General features: G+C 38.8%; 1 protein-coding gene across 1 annotated transcript; it reads right to left on the bottom strand.

Moving 5' to 3' along the window:
* Nucleotides 1-18,075: 18,075 nt before the first annotated feature.
* Nucleotides 18,076-19,026, bottom strand: LOC101527350 (olfactory receptor 12D3). Its single transcript, XM_004598375.2, has one exon. It carries the CDS (start codon nt 19,024-19,026, stop codon nt 18,076-18,078), a length of 951 nt encoding a protein of 316 aa, XP_004598432.2.
* Nucleotides 19,027-21,602: the final 2,576 nt, after the last annotated feature.

Here is a 21,602-nt window from a genome sequence, read left to right as displayed (position 1 = left end):
GGATCCCGGGGCATTCAAGGTGAAGACTTTAGCCACTAGGCCACTACACCGGGCCCTAATTTTTTATTCTTATAAGTAAAGCTAAAACACTGAAGTTCTGTTCTTCATAATACAAAAGCTTAAGTTATTAAATCAAGATGTATATAATGTTTATACTGTATTCCAAAAAATTAAAGTATTTTAGATATCCATTAGCAATGAACAATTATATCACATCTTTTTAAATTCATGAAACACATATTAAGAAAAATGATTACCTAACTGAAATTATAGGATATGCCTGGAACACACCAGATACCCAAGATACATGTGGCATTGGAAATAACAGATATTTTTATTTTTTCAGTAGCACTATTCCAAAATTCTAAAATATGTGATAATTCAAGAGATTAGACATTTTAACACTTAATTACTTCTTTTCCATAGCATTCACAAGTATTTTAACAAATATTTGTCTTATATCTAACAAAAAACCTACTAAGTATTACAATTCCATGTATTATAATGGCAAAACCACTTTATCTCTTCAATTTCAATTTTTCAGACCAATTTTTCCCATGCAAACCTTATATTAATCTAGTTGAATGTTAGTTTTTAACTGTTGCATCATCAAATCTTAACTAGTGCAGGTTTTGAAGACATAACCTTCAAAGACAAATAGTTGAATCTCTCCCTCCTTATTAGACTGTTCATTCCTTTTGTAATAACAATTAAATTAATTTCTAAGTTACACTCCAAATATGCTAAAATAGATTCTGAAAGTTTTGCATTGGTCTATTACTTCAATGAACTTACTGAATCACCCAGAGATTCTCTCACTTTCTGTTTTCATTTCTTTGCCTTCAGCTCCTTTTTGTTGTTGTTTTTGTTGTTGTTAATCTGCTTGAGGATCTTTTTGCTACTTTAATGGTATTGTACTGTTTGTTGCATGATTTGGGTAAAAATAATCACGCAACGTATTTTCATTTTCTTTAATTTTTTTCTTTTTAATATTATTTACAAAGTTGAGAAGGATGCATTCTTGTGGGCTTCTGGTTAGGGTGGGAAGGTCAGGTACAGGTGAAGGTGAGGGAACCAAAAATTTGTTTTGCTTTCCTTCTATGTCTGCAAGAGATGAGAAGGAGGTGGCCTCTTTTTGCTGTCAAACTACAGCAGCACCCAGGGATGGAGGCAGTCCTTTCATGTCTTAGCTAACCCAAGGTAGGGAACAGGTTCCAAGGGTGTTGCTTGAGTAGTTTTGATAGCTTTGAGATGTTGGTTTCGTTGCTCCAAGTAAATTTTTCCAAGATCTATTGGCTGACAAAGTCCACAGACCCAGGAACATGTTGCAAAGCTTGGCCTGGAGAATTGTCCAATCTGTTCTGCTTCCCATCCTCTCACAAGGCAGTTGACATCCTCTGAGGGCCTAGAAGAGCTAGCCATTATGTGCCCTATGTGCATCTGGACATGCTATCTACTGCACATACATTAGCACCTGAGGAGGTCCAGTCTCAATACATGCACTCCAAAATCGGACCATACATTCTGTGATTTTTCCTGTGGCCTAGGTTGAATACAGCAATCTAGTCAGGGAGTCCCCCAAGAATCCTTGCATGAAGTGGCCCAGATTCAACTCTTGTGTGCAGCAGCCAGGGTCAGGTTCAATCTGTCACCTGCACCAGCCAATACGCCTGTGGATGCAGCTGCCTAGTCAGTTTCCACCCATCCCAGAATCTCACATGAACCAAATGGTTGTTGCAAACCAGCCTAGCCAGCCTGCCATAGATCCAGTCCTCACACATACCAGCAGCTGGAATTGCCTAGTTAAGACAAACCCCAATAACCCTCACCAGGCTCACCTCCAGCCCTGGTTTTTACACACACCAGCTCTTTTGTGGCCTAGTCTGACCCGACCCATATCCCATCTGACTCTCATGAACATCCATAGGTACTGTGACTTGGCTCAAGCCAACTTGTTACGAGACCCAACCCAATATATACCAACAGGTGATGCCACCTTGTCTATCCTGGCACACCCCCAACCCTGGTTCTCATGTTCACCCTGCAGGCATGCTCCCTGCCACAGACGCTGTACCTGCCAGGGGTTTCTGCGGTCCAGCCTGACATGACTTGCACTGAGCCCTGGCACTTGCTAGCTGGTCCTGCAGACTAACCTAGCTGGCCCACATCCATTCTGGCTCTTATGTGCATTAGCAGTGCAGCAACCCAATACAGCCTGAACTGCCCCAGTCCCAGATCTCATGCTCACCAGTGGAAGCAGCAGCCTAGCAAGGGAGTCTCTGAAGTTCTCCTAGCAGGTCTGCCCCCGGCCCCAGGTCTTGAATGTGCCATCAGGTGCTGGGGCCCAGTTTGAGATGGCCTACTCCAGCCCACTCCCAGTTCCAACTTTCACCAGCAGATGCAGCAGCCTCATTCAACCTGGTGGCATTTTTTTGTTGTTGTTATTTCCATGAATACATTTGGGGGCCCGGTGCAGTAGCCTAGTGGCTAAAATTCTCTCCTTGAACACACCAGAATCCCATAAGGGCGCCGGTTCTAATCCCGGCAGCTTCACTTCCCATCCAGCTCCCTGCTTGTGGCCTGGGAGGGCAGTCAAGGACGGCCCAAGACCTTGGGACCCTGCAGCTGTGTGGGAGACCCGGAAGAGTTCCTGTCTCCCAGCTTTGGATTGGTGCAGCACCAGCCATTGCGGTCACTTGGGGAGTGAGTCATTGGACAGAAGTTCTTCCTCTGTGTCTCTCCTCCTCTCTGTATATCTGACTTTGCAATAAAAAAATAGATATATCTTTAAAAATAAATAAATAAAATACATTTGGGACTTCATTCATTTCATTATTTATTTGTCCTTGACATCAATAATCTTCAAATTATATAGATTAACTTTAGATAAAATTAAATTGCTAATGCTATCAAATTGTTTGTCTATAAAATTAAATTGTTTATGCTTATCAACTGATATTAAAAGTCCTTTTATAGTTTGTTCCAAATAAAAAATTTTGATGATTTTCTTTAGAAATACACTTCTCATAGACTTCTGTGATTCTGTATGTCATTTATACAAATATGACTTCATATTTACATTAAACATGGAACGCAGCTCTCAGAGATCGCTAAACAGTATTATAAACTGTTACGCTACACATGTTATTGTTTTTACCTAATAAGCCAGAAAAAAATAAAGAAGCATGTCATTTTCTGTGTTTTCCTTAACCCTTAGAATGCAGGTAGACAGAGCACTTGTGTTATAAGCTAGACCAAAGCAAAGATAGGCGTTATACAACATTCGTTAAAGGCTTGGAAAGAGAGATGCTCGGCCCAAGGCGGACACCAGCATATTGCTGGAGCGCACTACCCTAAGAGGAAAGATGGACTGCAGGGAGTGGCCCCATGTCCGCAGGAGCAGGCATCCAGTTTCCAAGTCTTGAAAGTAGGACCCACCCTGCTGTGCCAAACCACCTCCCGTGTAGCACTGAACACTGGAAAAAAGTAATGGCATCCTTGTTATTAGTGGGTCTACTTGAGTTATTGAGGCATCAAACCTTCTGTGCTGATGTGATGAAATGTCTCTGAGATCTCATGGATGGGATTACCCCAGCACTGAAGCCTTCAATGGGAGTGAGGATTTTTACAGTGGTCTCTGTCTCAAAGTAACATCACACTCCTGCAGCCTGTGCTCCAGAAGTTGATGGGAGGAGACAATGTGAATTTTTCCTTCGTATCAAATGTCTCTGTATACTCCAGGTAGCTTCCCTTGTTGGGACTCAAATCTAGGATGTCAGTGAATCCTTCTTATAGCTCGACTGCCAATGTCAAATTCACTGGAGATTGAGTCTAATGGGTCTTATCCCCTTGTTCTTCCCTCTGCAATGGGGCTTTGCCCCAGCCGTGGAGCCAGGGTCCTGGTTGCCAATGCACGTGTGGCCTCTGTTTATGTTACACCATATCTGTGTGTCTAATGAGATCCTCATGTCTTCTTTGCTAAGTTCCTATGTTCTTCCTTGGGTACTCACCTCAAAACGCATTTTCTCATTCCAGTTCTCTGTAGAAAGACCATAACAGTGATATGTCTGTTTGGCCATCTTCAGCTCTCACAAGAGCTTTACTTTATCATGAAAGGGTATAGAATTTTATCAAATACCTTTTCTGCATTTATTAAAATGTGTAGTTTGTGATGTGGGAGTATTAGTGTGATAATTCTAGTTTCAAGAAGTATCACAGTATCAGGCCTGTACTGATGAAATTTCCTCATCCATACACTATAGGGTACACACTTGTGAGCAGCTTTTGTAGCCATTTGCTTTCTAGGTGCTTAACGACCAGTACTTGTATGGGCAGTCTGCTTCATCAAAGCCATGTCATGGAGCCCACCCTACTTTTCCTTCCCACTCCTTCCACTGAAGCTCACGGAGCTAGAGTGGTGCTGGTGTTAGAGAGTGGTAGCTGTGAGCAAAAGGGAATATGAATTCTAATAAAATTTTTAAAGAAGAATTAATACCATAATCCACCTCAAAATTTACCAAAAACAAAACTTGAATAGAGGAATACTTAAAAGTCATAACCAATCTTCTTATGAGAACCAACATCTGAGTCATCTCCTTACCACCACCCCCCCGCAATGCTCCAAAGATGTCTCCCCCAGACCCACCTCTCAGACACCAGTATTAGCTCAAGTTTCAATCTTTAATCCAGCAATCATTAACATTAAAGACGTAAGAGTCTGGGCCATCTGTGCGATAGCTCAGTGGCTAAATCCTTGCCTTGCACATGCTGGGACCCCATACGGGTGCCAGTTCATGTCCCAACTACTCCACTTCCCATCCAGCTCCTTGCTTGTGTTCTGTAGAAGTAGTAGAGGAGAGCCTAACAGCTTGGGACCCGGCACCCTTGTGGAGACCCGTAAGAAGCTCCTGGTTCCCGGCTTCGGATCTACTCAGTACCCGCCATTGTGGCCACTTGGGGATTGAACCAGCAGATGGAGGATCTTTATCTCCTCTCTATAAATTTGGCTTTCCAAGAAAAATAAAGTATTTTTTTAAAGACATAAGAGTTTAAACTTCTTGCATCAGTTTTGAGACATCTTCAACTCATAAGACATAAATAATCCTTCCCTCCCGTTGTGTGAAGGAGGAAACTGAAATACTGAGAAATTGAGTTGCATGCCAAAAGTCACACACTTCATAATTAATGGAACTTACCCTTAACTACATGCTTATTTTGAGATCAAAATTTGGGCTTTCTTCTCAGGGGTTTAAATACAAGAAAAATAATTTGTCCTGCACCTCCTCTGATGTAGATAAGTATGTATAGGAAATTTCTGTTTTCTTTAAAATTAGGCAATACAGAATATGTGTGAAGAATTAAGAGACACTCATCACAGGTGCCGCTAGTTCTCCTACACTCATTTCCAGGACACAGCACATAGGAAGTAGTAAGTGTCAAAACTTCTAGTATGTTGATCAAATATTTGAGTGTAAATGTTCCTTTGGAGAGTAGCTGTGAACCCAGAAGTCAGAACAATGAATACATGAATTACAACACTTGGATAGTCTAAAAGTCATACCAGATAGAGCTGTGTTTTCAATCGGAGACAATTTTCTCCACAGGGATGTTTGGCAATGATTGCGTATATAATCAATTATCAACCAGTAAGGTCTGGGGGCATCCTGACATCTAGTGGACAGAAGTTAGCGTGCAGCTAAGTACTACAAAGCTAAGAAGCCCCGCACAAAGAAATACTCAGTTCATAATGATAACAGTATTTGCAGATTCTTCGTCTAACAAAGGATTAATATCCAGAATACATAATCAACTGAGAAACTTCAACAGAATAACCATGCCAATTTGTAAATGGGCAAAGGATCTGAATATATATTTCTCAAAAGAATACAAACTCAACAGCAAACAGAAAACAAATACAAATGGGTAAAAACAGGAGAACATACAAGTTTAATGATCAGTAATTTAAAAGAGAGCAACAAATAATTAAATTGAAGAGGTCTGAGGTGGTTATTCTACCTGATGTGTATGTTAGCATGTCAATCACGGTGAAAGCTGGATTACATACACAGAAGCCTAACACAGTTGCCCAGTTATTAGAAGTATGCCTGAAAAACAAAGTCAGAAAACCAAAAACAAAATGTACATTGTTTTCTTAGAAGAAGGGAAAGAATATTTTTATGGTGAGAAAAAAATGATAGTCCAGAAAAAAAAATAAGAGATGTAGAGAAGCCAGACCTGACCCTCTTCTACAATTCCAACATATGAAAGTGGAGCAGCCTTGAGCTGAAAACTGATAAAAGAAAGTTTCTGAGAGAAAAACTTCCTCTGCCAAAGGAAGGAAAAAATTAGCGTGAATAACTAGAGAATGGCTCACATCACTGGGTTTTAAGGAGTTTCATTAGTGAAGAAATGATTCAAAAAGGTACATACTAAAATAAGTTAGCAGTGACAGTATGGTATATGAAAAATAATATTGCCTGAGAAAGCAAGTAACATGTTATATTGCTTGATTTAATTTTCTGCTTATAAAACTTCCTCCAATGAAAATCTTCCTAACCGACTAGATGCGTACATTCTGATTCCGGAGAAGAAAAAAAATGACATTGCTCACACTGACAGTAAGCATTTGGGTTAAATAATATGCAATAATTGCTATTTACATGTGGAGAAGACTTGTGGAATATGAAATAGTTCAGAATTATTTGTATAAGTTAAAGAAACAGTCAATCTTGCTTTATTTTAAATAAGTCTTTGAAAAATAGTGTCTAAATTACTTAAAATTATAATTCTGACTTCCATGTGCTACCATGATGCCGTTTTTTAAATACAAATCTTACATAAGTCATTTTGTAAAATATTTGTACAATGGACCTTCAAAAATTCATTGAAATACATATTGCAAGAAAGCTCTGCATGGACTTCAAAAATGCTAGAAACAAAATAACTCTATATTTTAATTCTACTTTCCATGAGCTCTTTGAAGTCCCTCTTACTTGATGTTTCCACAGAGAAAAAGAAAAGAGAATCATTTGTCCCCCACTAGATATTTCTGACATTATTGAAAAAGTCATCTTCGCATGAGAAGTACTGTAAGATCTAGCTTTCAAAGCTAGAGGAAAGGAATTTAGAGCCCATCTTGCACACCCCACAGCTAACTGCACTTAGCTTGTACAAGGATAAACCATAATTCACGGATAGCAGTGGATTATAGAAAACCCTCATGTTCTTGACATTCCCCCAAGGATTTATAATCTTAATTCACAGAGACCGTCATGGAAGAAAATGCCTCCTGTATGTTTTTTTTACAGAAATATGTTGTTTATTTATTTTGACTTGAAATCCAACTTAAAGAGTAAGTGTATGTATCTCATGTTACAGTAGGAAATTGTCTCAGTTTATAAATATTACAAAATTAGCTGCACATGTAGTTATTTATTCCATGGGACATATTCTCACACAATATATATTTGAGTACATTTTAAATCAGAAATTGGACAATACTTTTATTTCCTTTCCATATTCATAATTTCTAATTTAGTCTTTTTTTTTTATTCGTTGATTACATTGTATTATGTGATACAGTTTCATAGGTACTGGGATTCTCCCCACCCCTCCCCAAACCCTCCCCCCTAATTGAATCTTTTATTAAAATAAGAATCACACTCATACATTAAAAGGAAGAGTGTTTTTGAAAATACGTATTTATTATTGGAAAGGCAGATTTACAGAAATGAGAGACCAACAGACAAAAATCTCTAGCTACTTGTTCACTTCCCAAATGGCTGCAATGGCTAGAGCTGAGCCAATCCAAAGTCAAGAGCGAGGACTTTTGAGTCTCCCATGGGGGGGTCTTGTTTTATGCAATAGTATCTGACTGCTGTAAATACCTTGTTCTGTGTATAAGTGCAACAAGCCAATTTTTGCTCTTCCAAAAAGAAGAGGGCAGTGATGTTGCATTATAAAAGTTAGAAAATTATTTAAAATATTACAATATAAATATCAAGGGAAATAAAGCTGCCACGGTTACAAGATAAGGTACACTCTTTTTAGTTCTGTGGGACATAAACTACTCAATTTGCAATTGTTTTAAAAGATCCAGTTATTATAACAATAAACAATAACTAATGAATAAAATAAGTGAATAAGTAATTGAATGACTATATTTATATATACACATGCCTGAATGAGAAAGAATTGTAATCAGCTGAAATCTTGATTCTCTGCATATGTATACCCGTGTCTATGTATATGTGTATCATTATGTGTGTGTGTGAAGTATTAATGAGGTTCCAGGGCTCATTCATTTGTGGTCAGTGGTTATTAGAGCAAAATCAAAACGCTGAGGCTTCCTGAGGCGTCCTGCTATTGCTCTTGGGATTGACTCTGCTTGCATAGCTGACTGGAACTTTGCGAGCAGTCACCTCTTTTCTCCCTGAGGATGCCTTAAACTTTGGAGAAAGTTTATGTCAATACTCTGTGTTATGTGGTTTGCCCCAAAAGACCTCTTCCAGGGCATGCTGTTAAAGGCATGAGGCAACATTGAGATAGAGTCACCAGTGACTGCCTAACAAACTGTTGCCTCTGGAGACAGCCTTGACTACACAAGTGCATAGCCGGATGCATGCTCCACCTTGCTCTTCAGAGAAAAGAGTTTCTGTGCACCTGAACAATTACATCCTTAATGACTTTATGGAAACACTTGTAGCACTTTAATAATGCAATTGCCTATGAGCTTTCTAATGAGCCCCTCTGTGACCTACTGGTGGAACCAAAACTTTTTGACAAAAGCAAATTTCATGGAGACACTGGTTAATTACACTAACGACTTCGGAATGATGGCTTTAATCAGCTATTGCTTGTTCTGTGCATGTTGAATATTTGCCGGTACGAGTTTAGAGTTTCGGACAGTACATGTTTTCAATACAGATCAGGTGCTGTGCAATCTGCAGTCACAGAGAAAAATAAATACTACAGGGGCCTCCAAAGTTTCTAGCTATCTATTCCCTAATTTGGGAGAAGTAACTCAAACTCCAAACTCCAAGATGTTAAAGTCTTCTCTGTTTTGCGGTCACATGGGCTAATAAAAGGAAATGCTCCCAAAAAAATTGATTTGATTTCTCATACTTTTAAAATGTTACAAAAATTAATTCTGATAATCTTTAATATTGTTAGAGTCCAGTTAAGGAAACAATTTTTTCTTCCAACAGCAGGAACCAGAATGGGTTGAAGACAAGTTAACAAAGGCCGCTGCTCCTGCTGGGGCAAGAGATGAAATGAGTGGTGCTGGCCCATGGACCTGCTGGTATGCGCGAAACATGACACCAGGAGGGGTCTGATGAAGGAACCTGAACAGTTCCTCTGACAGGACACTGACCCTACAAATAAGCGCTAGAAGCATGGAGGTAAACAACCCAGAAGAGGCTATGGGAAGTGTCCCACTGGCATACATCTGGCTCGGGTTGAGGGCGGACCAGGCTGAGTCAGTTCACGTCATCCACTGGCAAGTCCGAGCGCTGGAGCTGGGTGGGGGTCGGGCCAGGTTCGGTTGTGATAAAAACAGTACACAACACAAAATGCCAAGGCGAGGCTGCCTGTGCCTGTTAGGAAAGCAGCGCCCAACCAGCACACTTCCCACTGGTTTAGGTGAGGGACAAGTGTGTGATGGGCAGAGCCGGGATGGACTGCAATACTCATTGGTTCCGGTGGAGGTCGGGGCTGAGAATAGAACCAACCCAGCGGTTGCAACCACCAGCTGATGGGGTAATGGACTGAGGCGGGCACTGTGCTTGCTAATACATATAGGAACCTGATCTGGGAACCACTCAAAGTTTCTTTGGGGATCCCTTCAATCAAAATGGAGGAATTAGAGCATTAACCAAGAAAAGATAGAAGATGGAGTAGATCAACCAACCACCTCAGCTATATGTTGACAGCGAAATACTGGACAAGGGGAGACTCTATGATGGAGTATGTCAATCAGTGGACTCTGCACCAGCCTCATTGTACCTGGATTGTTGCTGATGGTATGTTGGAGCTTTTAACTGAGCGGGATGATACTCTGCTGGCTCTGCCTTCAGACCAGAGGGGGTCTCCCTAAGAAGGTGTTGAACTTGACTGGACAATAGGACGCTGGACTATATGTTTGTTATATGCTTGCAATGAGGGAATCCCAAATGAACTTGAGCTGTGGTTATGCAACAAGGTGGAGGAATCCACCATGGGGGAGGGTTTGGGGAGGGGTGGGGAGAATCCAAATACCTATGAAACTGTCACGTAATACAATGTAATTAATGAATAAGTTAATTTAAAAAAAACAGTTTTTTGAATTAGATTGTGCAAGTTTGAATCATGTCATCTAAGGGAAACTAGTTAATTTTGTGCGTTGACTACTTACCTATTAAAAAGATATTAGTACCTTTCTCATGTGGCTGTTCTAAATGTCAAATAGATTAATATATTAACTGTGTTAAATATTGCCACACTATTATGTGTCTTCCAGGATAACATTAGCAAAATGAACCCAGCAAGACTTCAAAAAGGTTATTCAGAGGTGGGTATTTGGCGTAACAATAAAAACAACACTTATGCTGTTTACACTCAATACTGGAGTGCCCGCGGTTTGAGTCCCAGCAATGCTCTCAATTCCAGCTTCTTACAAATGCACATGCTGAGAAGCAATCCTGTGGCTCAAGTAACTGAGTTCATATCACCCATGCATGAGATCCAGATTTAATTTCTGATTCTACCCTAAACCTGGTCCATCCCAAACTTCTGTAGGTATTTGGGGAATGAGCCAAGGGAAGGAATTTCAATGTATTTCTCTCTCTCTCTCCCTTTTTCTGCCCTTCCAAAACAATTCAGTAAGTATTTTAAACAAAGTTATGACTAATTCATAAAAGTTGTTTGTCATGATCATAAGGTATTTATTCCAGAAACAGGGAGATGATTCACTATTCATAAATCAATAAGCATAATGCGTAACATCAAAAGAATAAAGACTAAAAATCACACAACCATCACAATAAATACAGAGAAAGCACTTGATAAAATCGCATATCCATTATGATAGAAACCTTCAGTGAAATATATACAGAAGAAGCACATCTCAACAAAACAAAAACTATATATGACAAGTTCACATCAAATATTACATTGGATAGAGAAAACTAAAATTGTTTTAAGATCTGGAACAAAGAGGCTTTAGCCAAGTAATGAGACAAATAACTAAAATGTATATGAAGAAGTCAAATTATCCATATTTTCAGATTATATTATTCCTTAGAGAAAAAGGCCTAAAAACCTGATTAATAGGCTATTAGATATAAGAAATATGGGTGAGTCTTGTAATGGGTTAAATCATCACTTGTGACTTCTGTTTTGGGATTTGAGTTCTTAGAAGAATCTCACTTCCTCTCTGTCCCAGCTCCCTGCTGATGCCCAGTCCAGCAGGCAGCAGATAGCAACTCAAATACTTAAATTCCTGCCAGTCATGTGGCAGACCTGGATGGAGTTTCTGGCTCCTGGCTGTTTTGATTATAACTGCCCCATAGTATGTCTTGAAAATTGCTATTGTGATGCCTCCAACTTTGCTTTTGTAGTTTGAGACTGCGTGTTTCCTGCAGGCAGCAAACAGTGGGGCCCTGTTTTTAAATCTATCCTGCCAGTGTTTGTCTCTTAACTGGGAGAATTTGGGCTATTTACATCCAAGGGTACTATTAATAAGTAAATCTTGGTCCTTTCATTTTTCCATAATTCATTCTAGTGTTTGTTTTGGATTTCCTTTGTACTTTAGTTAGATTTTTGCCAGTACATTCTTTCATGATAATGACTATCTTTTTCTGTTTCTGAGTAAAATACATCCATGTATATACAAGTACCACTTGTAAGGCTTGACAAATGGTGATACATTAAATTTCTATTTTGGAAAGTCTATTTTACTTTCATTTATAAATGGCAGCTTTGCTGAGTAAAGTTTTTCGGGCTGGCCATTTTGTTTGTTTGTTTTTGCTAATTTATTTGTTTATTTGGAAGTAGGACTATATCTTTCCATTGTCTCCTAGCTTATGGGGTTTCTGATAAGAAATCAGATGTCAGTCCAAATGGAAATCACTTGAAAGTAATTGCATGCACATTTAGTTTTCTGTTTTCATTTACTTCGCTATTAACACACACACACACACACACACACACAGTCCCGCACAATGGTGACTCAATGGTTAAATCCTAATCTTGCAAGAACCAGGATCCCATATGGTCACCAATTCGTGTCCTGGCTATTCCACTTTCCATCCAGCTCCCTGCCTGTGGTCTGGGAAAGCAGTAATGATGGCCCAAAACCACATGGGAGACCCAGAAGATTGGCTCACTTCTGGCCTTTGTAGCCATTTGGGGAGTTAATCAGCAAATGAAAGATCTTGTTCTCTGTAAATCTCACCTGCCTTTCCAATAAACGTAAGCAAAGATTTAAAGCACACACACACCCCAATACAGTAGCCAAAATTGTGTGACAGTGTCATTGCCATACAAATTAATGGCTCAGGTTAGAGAACCTTGAAAGCACTTAATAGCATTAGGAAAAATCCAGAAATTGTACTTAGCTAAAGAAAAGTAGGCAAATGGGATATATAAATGAAATAACAGTAACTTCTGATAACTGCTCTCAAGGGGAGAATAAAGAGTGGAGTTATCTGGACTAAGAAGGACAGAATATATACTTTAAATTGAATTTCATGGGAATTTTATCACTTCATGTATATCATGTGATTTAAAGGAAATATTTCTGGGTAGAATGATAAAAAAATAAGGTGTACTTGAAATTAAATTATAAACAAAAGGAAGAAAATTTTAACCAAAAATGTGAAGTCATGAACTCCAAATTAAGAGAATGGTTATAATGGTGGTACAAAGTTGGAAAACTCCATCTTGGGAAATATTGTTTGGGGGTCCCATGGGAGATGAGTTACAAGACTGATAATACTCAGAAATCTGAATACTCAGATTATAAATACAACTAAATGGAGAAGTTTCTTTTTAAGTGGAAACTGGATGGGCATTGTGGCACAGTAGGTTAAGATACGGCTTTCCAGTGGGTGATGATAGCCCAAGTATTTGGGTCATTGCCATTCACACAGGAGAAGTTCCAAGTTCCTGGCTTAGCCTAACCCAGCCATGACAGTTGCATACATTCGAAGTGTGAACCTGTGTATGGGAGAATTCTGTCTCTGTCTCTCCCTCACTTTCTGTCACTCAACCTTTCAACTAAATGAATAAACACATTTTGAAGAAGCCATAAAAATGTTTTAAAGTAGCTGCTAACTTCCTCCATGTCTGGTAATAAATGAACACTCACATACAGAAAGCCAATACAACCCCAAATAGACATGACCATAAAGTTTTCACTGGGTCAGCAAGGTGGCATATCAGGTTAATTCTCCTCCTGCAGCACCAGTATCCCATATGGATGTCAGTTCATGTCCCAGCTGGTCCTTTTCCGGTCCACCTGTGATCTGCTTGGGAGATAAAGAGGAAGCTACTGGTTCCAGGCTTTCAATCAGCTCAGCTCTGGCCATTATGGAGAGAAGGAGATCTTCCTGTCACTGGGTCACTACCCAAATGGCTTCAATAGCTGCTGCCACTGAAACAGTCTTTTGCCGCTCCCAGCTTTGGACCAGTCTAGCTCTGGTCATTTGGGAAGTGAACCAGCAGATGGAAGTTCTCTCTGCCCGCCCTCTCTGTAATTCTGATTTTCAAGTATAACACATATTTTCTTTAAAAAAAGATATGTTAAAGATTTTGAGTTTTTATACATAAGAATCTTATTATACATATTATTATGTACATTATTCTAAGTAGGATTAAATATAACATGTATCTAACTCTAGATTAATAAACATAGGATAGATTCATTTTTAATAATGGTTGGATACTAATATATCACAATATTAATATATCAAAATATATTTAATCACCTCTGTGTTAAAGGACATTCAGGTTGATTCCAAGTTTCTGTTTCTAAAAATAATGAATGATTAGACTTCTTAAATACATACATAATGTACATACAAAAAATGAAGATCCTCAATCAAAAATATCTATTTAACCCACTTCTCTCAAATATTATAGCAAGTTGTAGCCCTACTAGGGAAAAATAAGCACCTTTTCTCTCATTGGCTACTGTTATTTATTTATTTTAACAATAATTATTATTTAAGAATAATTAATGATTATTATTACTTGATAATAATTATTAACAATTATTATTCCTATTTATTGGCTATGTTGCTAAATTTCAATCCATATGTATATAAAATATATATCATCAGTCAGGGTAATTGACATCTCCCTGTCTTCAACAATACTTTGTGATTATAGACTAGGAGCTGCTTTTATTATATCATAAAACATACATTAATCATTGTGAACTATAACCTTCTTACTGTACTGTGCACCACCAGTAACTTATTCTTCCTCTCTCACCCTAATTTAGGGCTCATTTTCTAAAATTCCGTCTATTTCTTCTACCTCTTTGAGTCCCTACTAATCATTATTTTTTTTCTTCCACTTGTAAAGGAAAACTTGCAGTTATATCTTTATGTGTCTGACTTATTTCCTTAACATATCCTCCAGTTCCAGCCATTCTGCTGCAAATGACAGGGAAGTCATTATTTGTATGACTCAGATTTCCTACTTCATATATAAGCTACAGTTTCTTTATTCATTCACCTGATAGTGGACACCTTGGTTGATTCCATATCAAATTGTGAGCGGTGCTGCAAAAAACATGGTGGATCAGGTTTAGGAGCATAGTGAGAAACTCTAGGCTTTATTCAACACAGTTTGTCTTACAAGTATCCAGGGACTGGGTCCAAATATGTCCTACACTGCCTCAAAAGTCCAAAAATGCCTACCAACAGTAGTACATCTTAGTCACAGAAAGTACAATCATCTAACACATTTTTCACTAAATGGAATATACCACCTTCTCCAAGCCATGGAGCATCTTTAAAAAATGTATCAGAAAGTCTATGAATCTATGAATCTTGGGGCGTTTACTTTTCTGTCTTTGAAACACATTTTAGAAAAGATTTATTCATTTATTTCAAAATAAAAATTTTTATCTGTTAGATCACTACTCAGATTGGTTGCAACAGTCAGGGCTATGCCAACCCAAAGTCAGGAGCCAAGAGCTTCATTAAGGTCTCATGAGGATGGCAAGGGCTCAAACACTGAGCCACCTTCACCTGCTTTTTCCAGGCTATGAGCAGGTTGCTAGATCAGAAGTACAACAGCCAGGGCACAGACTGGTGCCCATACGGGATGCTGGTATTGCAGACAGTGACTTTACTTGCTGTGCCACACTGCAGGCCCCTGGAGCACATATTTCGTATCAGAGTATCCACCCTTTCTTACTCAATAGAGACAGTTCTCATAATGTGAATAATAGAGTAAATTAAAATTTTTCCCTGCATAATTTTTACATGATCAGGAAGCCTTCAGATAATTTAGTGGCAGAGAGCTAGAAAATTATAGTCCTGATGCAAGGCTGTGAATATTCATCTCAAATAAATGCAAAGTATTTTGGATCTTAATAATCAGTGCTGAAATTAATGCACTCATCAAATTGCTATCCACAGCTGCTAAACGCAGCCAATTCAGTTATGCAATCAGACTGTGATCATGACTGGTGAGCAGTCCTATGCAAATAGTGAATCTATTGTGATTGAATGTAGGCAAATAATCTTTTCAAGTAACATTCAAACAGCAACACCTGTCCCAAAGTCTAGCGAGGCCACAACATTTTGGATTATCTCTTGCCATATGAGCTTTAAGAATATCTATTTCCTTTTCCAATGTGTACAGCTATTTGATTTGAAGGTCATATATGCCCTTTGGGTACGAACCAGGAAAACATTCTACCATACACACTGTAAAATTGCAGGCGCTTCCTCAAGAGTTCTGTATCCCCTGAATTGATGAGCTATGATAACTGATGCAGGTCCGGAAACTGAATGAAAAAATAATATGTTGAGGTGGCTGATGCCAACCTTTTGCTTATCGATTCTAAAATATAGTGAACAATCAGACTTTGTTGTTTTACATAGAGTGTTCGGGTCATGATCCTTGAATAGCATTCCAAACTTGCTGACTGTTGCACTGATTTAACCAATTTGGTTCTGACCGATACACTGTAAATTACATCTCCAAAAGACTTTCATGTTTCTCTCCATCAGTGATTCATTTATAAAGGAAATTATGAAATTTGGGCATAGTTTTTCATATATGGGTTTTTTTCTAAAACTTTTGAAGAATGCTTATTATATAATTTCAGTGTTGTTTATTAAGAATGAACCTATCTTTTTATTTCATTTGGCATAAACTTTTTTAAATACCTTCATATTATCAGAATCACTTAAGGGCCTCAAGCAATGGCTCAATCCTCCTGTTGCAAGCTCCAGGATCCCATATGGGTTCTGGATCGTATCCCGGATGCTCTACTTCCCGCCCAGTTCTCTACTAGTGGCATGGGAAAACCACAGAGGATGGCCCAAAGCCTTAGGACCCTGCACCCATGTGGAAGGCCTAGAAGCTCCTGGCTGCTTGTTCCTGGCTTGGTGTCTGCTCAGCTCTGGCATTTGGGGAGTGAGCCTGTGGATGAGAGAGCTTTCTCTCCGTCTCCCCTTCTCTCTGAAAAATCTGCCTTTACAATAAAAATAAAATTAATCTTAAGAATCACTTAAGATCATGATTATAAAACAATTTATATAATGTTAGCATTTGTTTTTGTGTGGGGGTAGGAGCATATGAGACAGAGATTAAAGATACAATATTATGGAACTAGACCAAACATCATAAGTTAAGGGCATAGTCCTGCAAAATTGTGCCCTTACTACAGATGGCATGTGTATGTTTGGAAACTGGAAATGGTCAGTTCACTTCTAATCAACTGGCTATCAATTTAGAGGCTCCAACCACAGTCTCATATTTGATTATTTACTAGAATGACTCATAGAACTCAGGAACCACTATACTCATATTAAAGTTTTATTATAGTAAAGTACACACATCAGAGCCAACTAAAGGGTGCAGTCAAGGGGAAAGTTCTGCTAAGGTTGCCAAGCAAAGCTTCCCTGTTCTTAAGATGAGATGTCTTTCCCAATTCATTGATATTCAAAAGAACAGAGAGTATTGATATCCAATGAAGTTCACTTGAATTTTTCATTTGTTAATGCATAATAAGGGTGTGTATTTATGATAACAACTAGGCCTCAGTGATGAGTTGTTATTTAGTCTCATTCCATAGCCACAGATGATTGAATCATTGAGACATGTAACTGAACTCGGTCTCCAGCCACATAATAATTCCAAAATAATTTCAAACACCTAGACCTAAGCTCATGGTTGGTCCTTCTGGTACAACCAGGCTCAATACAGCCATTCTGGGGCCCACCATGATTCATCTCACAAGTATAAACTCAGTTATGATCCAGGCTGATGTATAATAAAGACATGTCTCAATGGGTAGCTGGACTCTATGCTTGGTATAAGTTTGCAAGGGGAGAATCTTGATTGAATTTGAACTGTGGTACTGCATCAAGGTGGAGGAATCCACCAGGGGGGAGGGGCGTGGGGATGGGTGGGGGGATTCCCAGAGCCTATGAAACTGTCACATAATGCAAAATAATTAATAATAAATAAATAAATAAATAAAGACATGTCTCTCATATCACTGGGAAAACTCTTAGGGTTTAGCAGCCCTGGGCCAATAACCCAAAGCAAAAGCCAACAAAGCCTTCAATATACACCAAGTGCCTACCCTGTCTGTTTCTATCCTTCCTACACTCATTCATTCCTCCATAGCCATTAATTACCCCTATAAACTTATTTATTGGGTGCCCCAGTGCACCAAACTTTAACTGGTACAAGATTATAGAGCTTATTTTGGCTTATTCCCAAGTTTCTTGTTCTTCCCATGTTACTTTATTCCCTGATATAAAATATACTCAAAATTTATGAGAAGAAACTAGAAATCAAGTAAGTCGATTATTTGTTACAGTGAGGCAATGAGTCATATTAGTCCTAATGGTATTTCTGGCGGTCTTTAAACCACTTGCTTCCAAAGATTTTCTTCAAAGCCAATAGCACTTCTTTATTCCTCAAGGTGTATATCAGTGGATTCAGGACTGGGGTGACCGCGCTGTAAATGATAGCCACCACCCGATCCTGACTCATGGAGGTGGCTGAGGCAGGACGAATATATGTGAACCCCACGGGTCCGTAGAAGAGACATACAACCATAAAATGTGACACACAGGTGGACAGAGCCTTGTGAAGGATCCTGCAGGACCGATTCTTGAGTAGAAGGAAGCCAATGATGTAGAAGTAGGAGAGGAGAGTAAGGAAAAAAGCTCCCATGGATATGCTGCCTGTGACAACAGAGAGCAGCCACTGGTTAAGGAAGGTGCTACTACAGGCCAGTTCCAGGAGAGGCTTGACATCACAGAAGAAGTGATTGAGTTTCTGAGCATGGCAAAAACTCAGGCGTGCTGTCATGACAGAATGCATCAGAGCATAGAAGAAGCTGGTAACCCAGGCCACCGCTGCCAGCAGAATACACACCTGGGGGTTCATGGCAACAGCATAGCGAAGCGGGTTACAAATGGCCACAAACCGGTCCAAGGCCATCACAGCCAGCAACATGGCCTCTGTACTTCCCAAAAAGTGAAAGAAGTGCAACTGTGTCATACAACCTAGGAAAGAAATGGCCCTGCGAGTGGAGAACAGGTTCATGAGGACCTTGGGAAGTGTCACTGAAGAATAGCAAATATCCAGGCAAGAAAGATTTCCCAGGAAAAAATACATAGGGCAGTGCAATTTGGGTTCCAAGATAACAATCGCTAATATAGCTCCATTTCCGATCAAGTTTATTAGGTAGATGATCAAGAAAATCACAAAGAAGACAGGTTTCAGCTCCTCAGCACTGGTCAGGCCAAGTAGAAGAAACTCATTCACGGTCGTGACATTCTCCATCGCTTTGGGGAGCAAAAATCACAGCAACAATCGTCATGTTTTTCTTAAATTTCACTCTTGTACTTTGGGAGTTAATGGGGGCAAGTTTATCCTTTGTGTACACCCAAGAGTGAGCTATTATGTGACTACTATGTGGGAATACTAAAGATAAACCTACTTAAAACAAAATTAAAGAAGATGATATATCCTAGATAAGTCCTGAATCCATAAAATGGCATTTGATTGATAACACTAGGATATTATTAATCAATTTTATATAGGTAAAAGGTACTTAACAGAGGGAGTAACTATAAGACCTGAACTCACATGTGGCACTGAAATTTGGATTCATAAAAGTTAAAACAGACTGATTGTTTATAATTACCTGAGATGATCAATGTCCCTTTTTATCATTGTTACTGCTATTGCCCATAAATAACAAAGATCTGCTCCTCACTGTACCTTCGTTAGGGCCCTGGGATACAAGAATGAACTCACTATGAAACGACTGACAGTCTCCTACATTGTGGGGAGACACTCCAGTGGCAGTATGATGGACGTGTGAAAATTCACAAAAGACACCCAATGTGAGACTGAGGGGAGCACAAAGGGGAAGGAAGGGAACTTGGGGGAGGGAGAAAGGAGACCCCTGCATCAACTAAACTGTATCAAGAAACAATTTTGAAAATTAAAAAAAAATGAAAACACTTGTGGAAGACTTGTTCCCAACATGTGATTCTAGAACTTGCGGAAATTCCCCACCTCTTCTTCGATGCCTCAGAGTTACAAGAGATTAATATTTGTCTGTGAACAACCTAAACCTTCAGCAAAACTTAGACATTGAAAATCTACGTGCTTCAAATGTTATGGTAAACAGAAGGAGTGAAATCATGTAATTGTATGTATCATAAGCCACAACATTGTAAAATGGCAGCTGCATCATGGGTGCAGCTAAGAACTCTTTGAAATAATGAGAGATTCATATTCAGTGCTCCAGAGGAGTAAATTCAAGCTCTACCTACAGTGCTGACATCCCATAGGGGTGCCAATGTGAGTCCTACTGTTCCATTTCTGATTCAGCTCCCTGCTCATATGCCTGGGAAAGCAGTGGAGGATAGCCAAAGCGCCTGGACCCCTGCACCCACCTAGGAGAGCTGGAGGAAGTGCAAAGCTCCTGGTTTCAGACCAGCCCAGCTCCAGCCATTGCAGCTATTTTGAGAGTTATCCAGAAGTTAGTTTCTCTTTCAGTAATTATTTTTTAAAAGACTGGGAGATATAAAAGTTGGAAATCTCGTAAGAAAAAAACTGTTCAGTGCAGAAGAAATGCCTCACAGCAAATGGTGTATCTATGGTGGGGAGGTGGCTGGAAGAAACAGAGCAAGATGCAGTGCAAGCACAGAGGAAGAGGTAAATGTAACATAAACAAAGGAAGCTTTGCCATATATTAAAGAAAACAGTCACTACAGATCAACAGAAAGCAGAGCCCTGGAACTGAGAATTTTTTAAAGCTACTGCATTAGGAGTCTTTCTTTTATTCAAGAGTATAACGGTTGCAAGGAAAGAATCTTGATTGAATTTGAACTGTGGTACTGCATCAAGGTGGAGGAATCCACCAGGGGGGAGGGGCGTGGGGAGGGGTGGGGGGATTCCCAGAGCCTATGAAACTGTCACATAATGCAAAATAATTAATAAAAAAAGAGTATAGATGCATACTGCAATGTAGCTTCACTTTTCGGCATGCTAGTCTCCATTATACAGTTCCACTGGATGGATATATCTTGTATTTTGCATAAATGTTGCCTTTTACGGCAACATATGATATGTGTCCTTTTGAGATTGGCTTCTTTCACTGAATAGAATGGCATAATGATGAATTTGTGACTGTTACTGAAGAACTATACAAATTGTAATAATATAGGGGAAATAGAAGGGGGGCAGTCAGTGGTCTATGTCCTATATAGACTCCAAAGAAAATAGCTTTAGAAATTGACAGGAATAAAGAAGAGTCACAATGAGAAGTCTAAACACTTTTCTATCTATGTCTGATGGAAAAATCAACTAAAAAGTAAGAATACAAAAACAAGAACAGCATAATTACTAACTTTGATTCATATATACAGAACACTGAATCAGTAAGAACGTAAGTCATATTTTAAGTGCACATTAGACATGTACAAAGCAAGAATAGGCTGTTTTTTAAAAATATTGAAACCAGAGATGTTGTTTTACCATGGTAAAATTAAAATATACTAGTATATCTAGAAACATTATATGCTTCAGAGTAAGGAATACATATCTAAATAACTAATGAATGAAAAGAAAATACAAATCAGAGAATATTTTGAATTGGTTAGGAGAATAAGACATATGCAAGGTTTCGGCATGCAAGCACATAGGTAAATAAAATCTTTATCTTAAATGCCTATGTTTGAAAAACTACAAATAAATGCATATTTTAATAGCTTTTATTATCTCATATGCTAATTTGTACAAGCTAGAATCATCACTCATTTAAAATACAGTGATGATCTTATTTCTACTTTTCTCCATCTAACCATAGACTTTTGTTAAATGTACACATTTATTTGAAAGTCAGT

This window comes from Ochotona princeps, chromosome 1, assembly GCF_030435755.1.
Source record: "Ochotona princeps isolate mOchPri1 chromosome 1, mOchPri1.hap1, whole genome shotgun sequence".
NCBI lineage: Eukaryota > Metazoa > Chordata > Mammalia > Lagomorpha > Ochotonidae > Ochotona > Ochotona princeps.
Note: the sequence above shows the minus strand (reverse complement) of the source record. Positions and strands in the feature narration are given on the sequence as shown.

Excerpts from the sequence above, each read along its gene's own strand:
- LOC101527350 (XM_004598375.2), bottom strand. The coding sequence starts at position 19,026 with ATGGAGAATGTCACGACCGTGAATGAGTTTCTTCTACTTGGCCTGACC.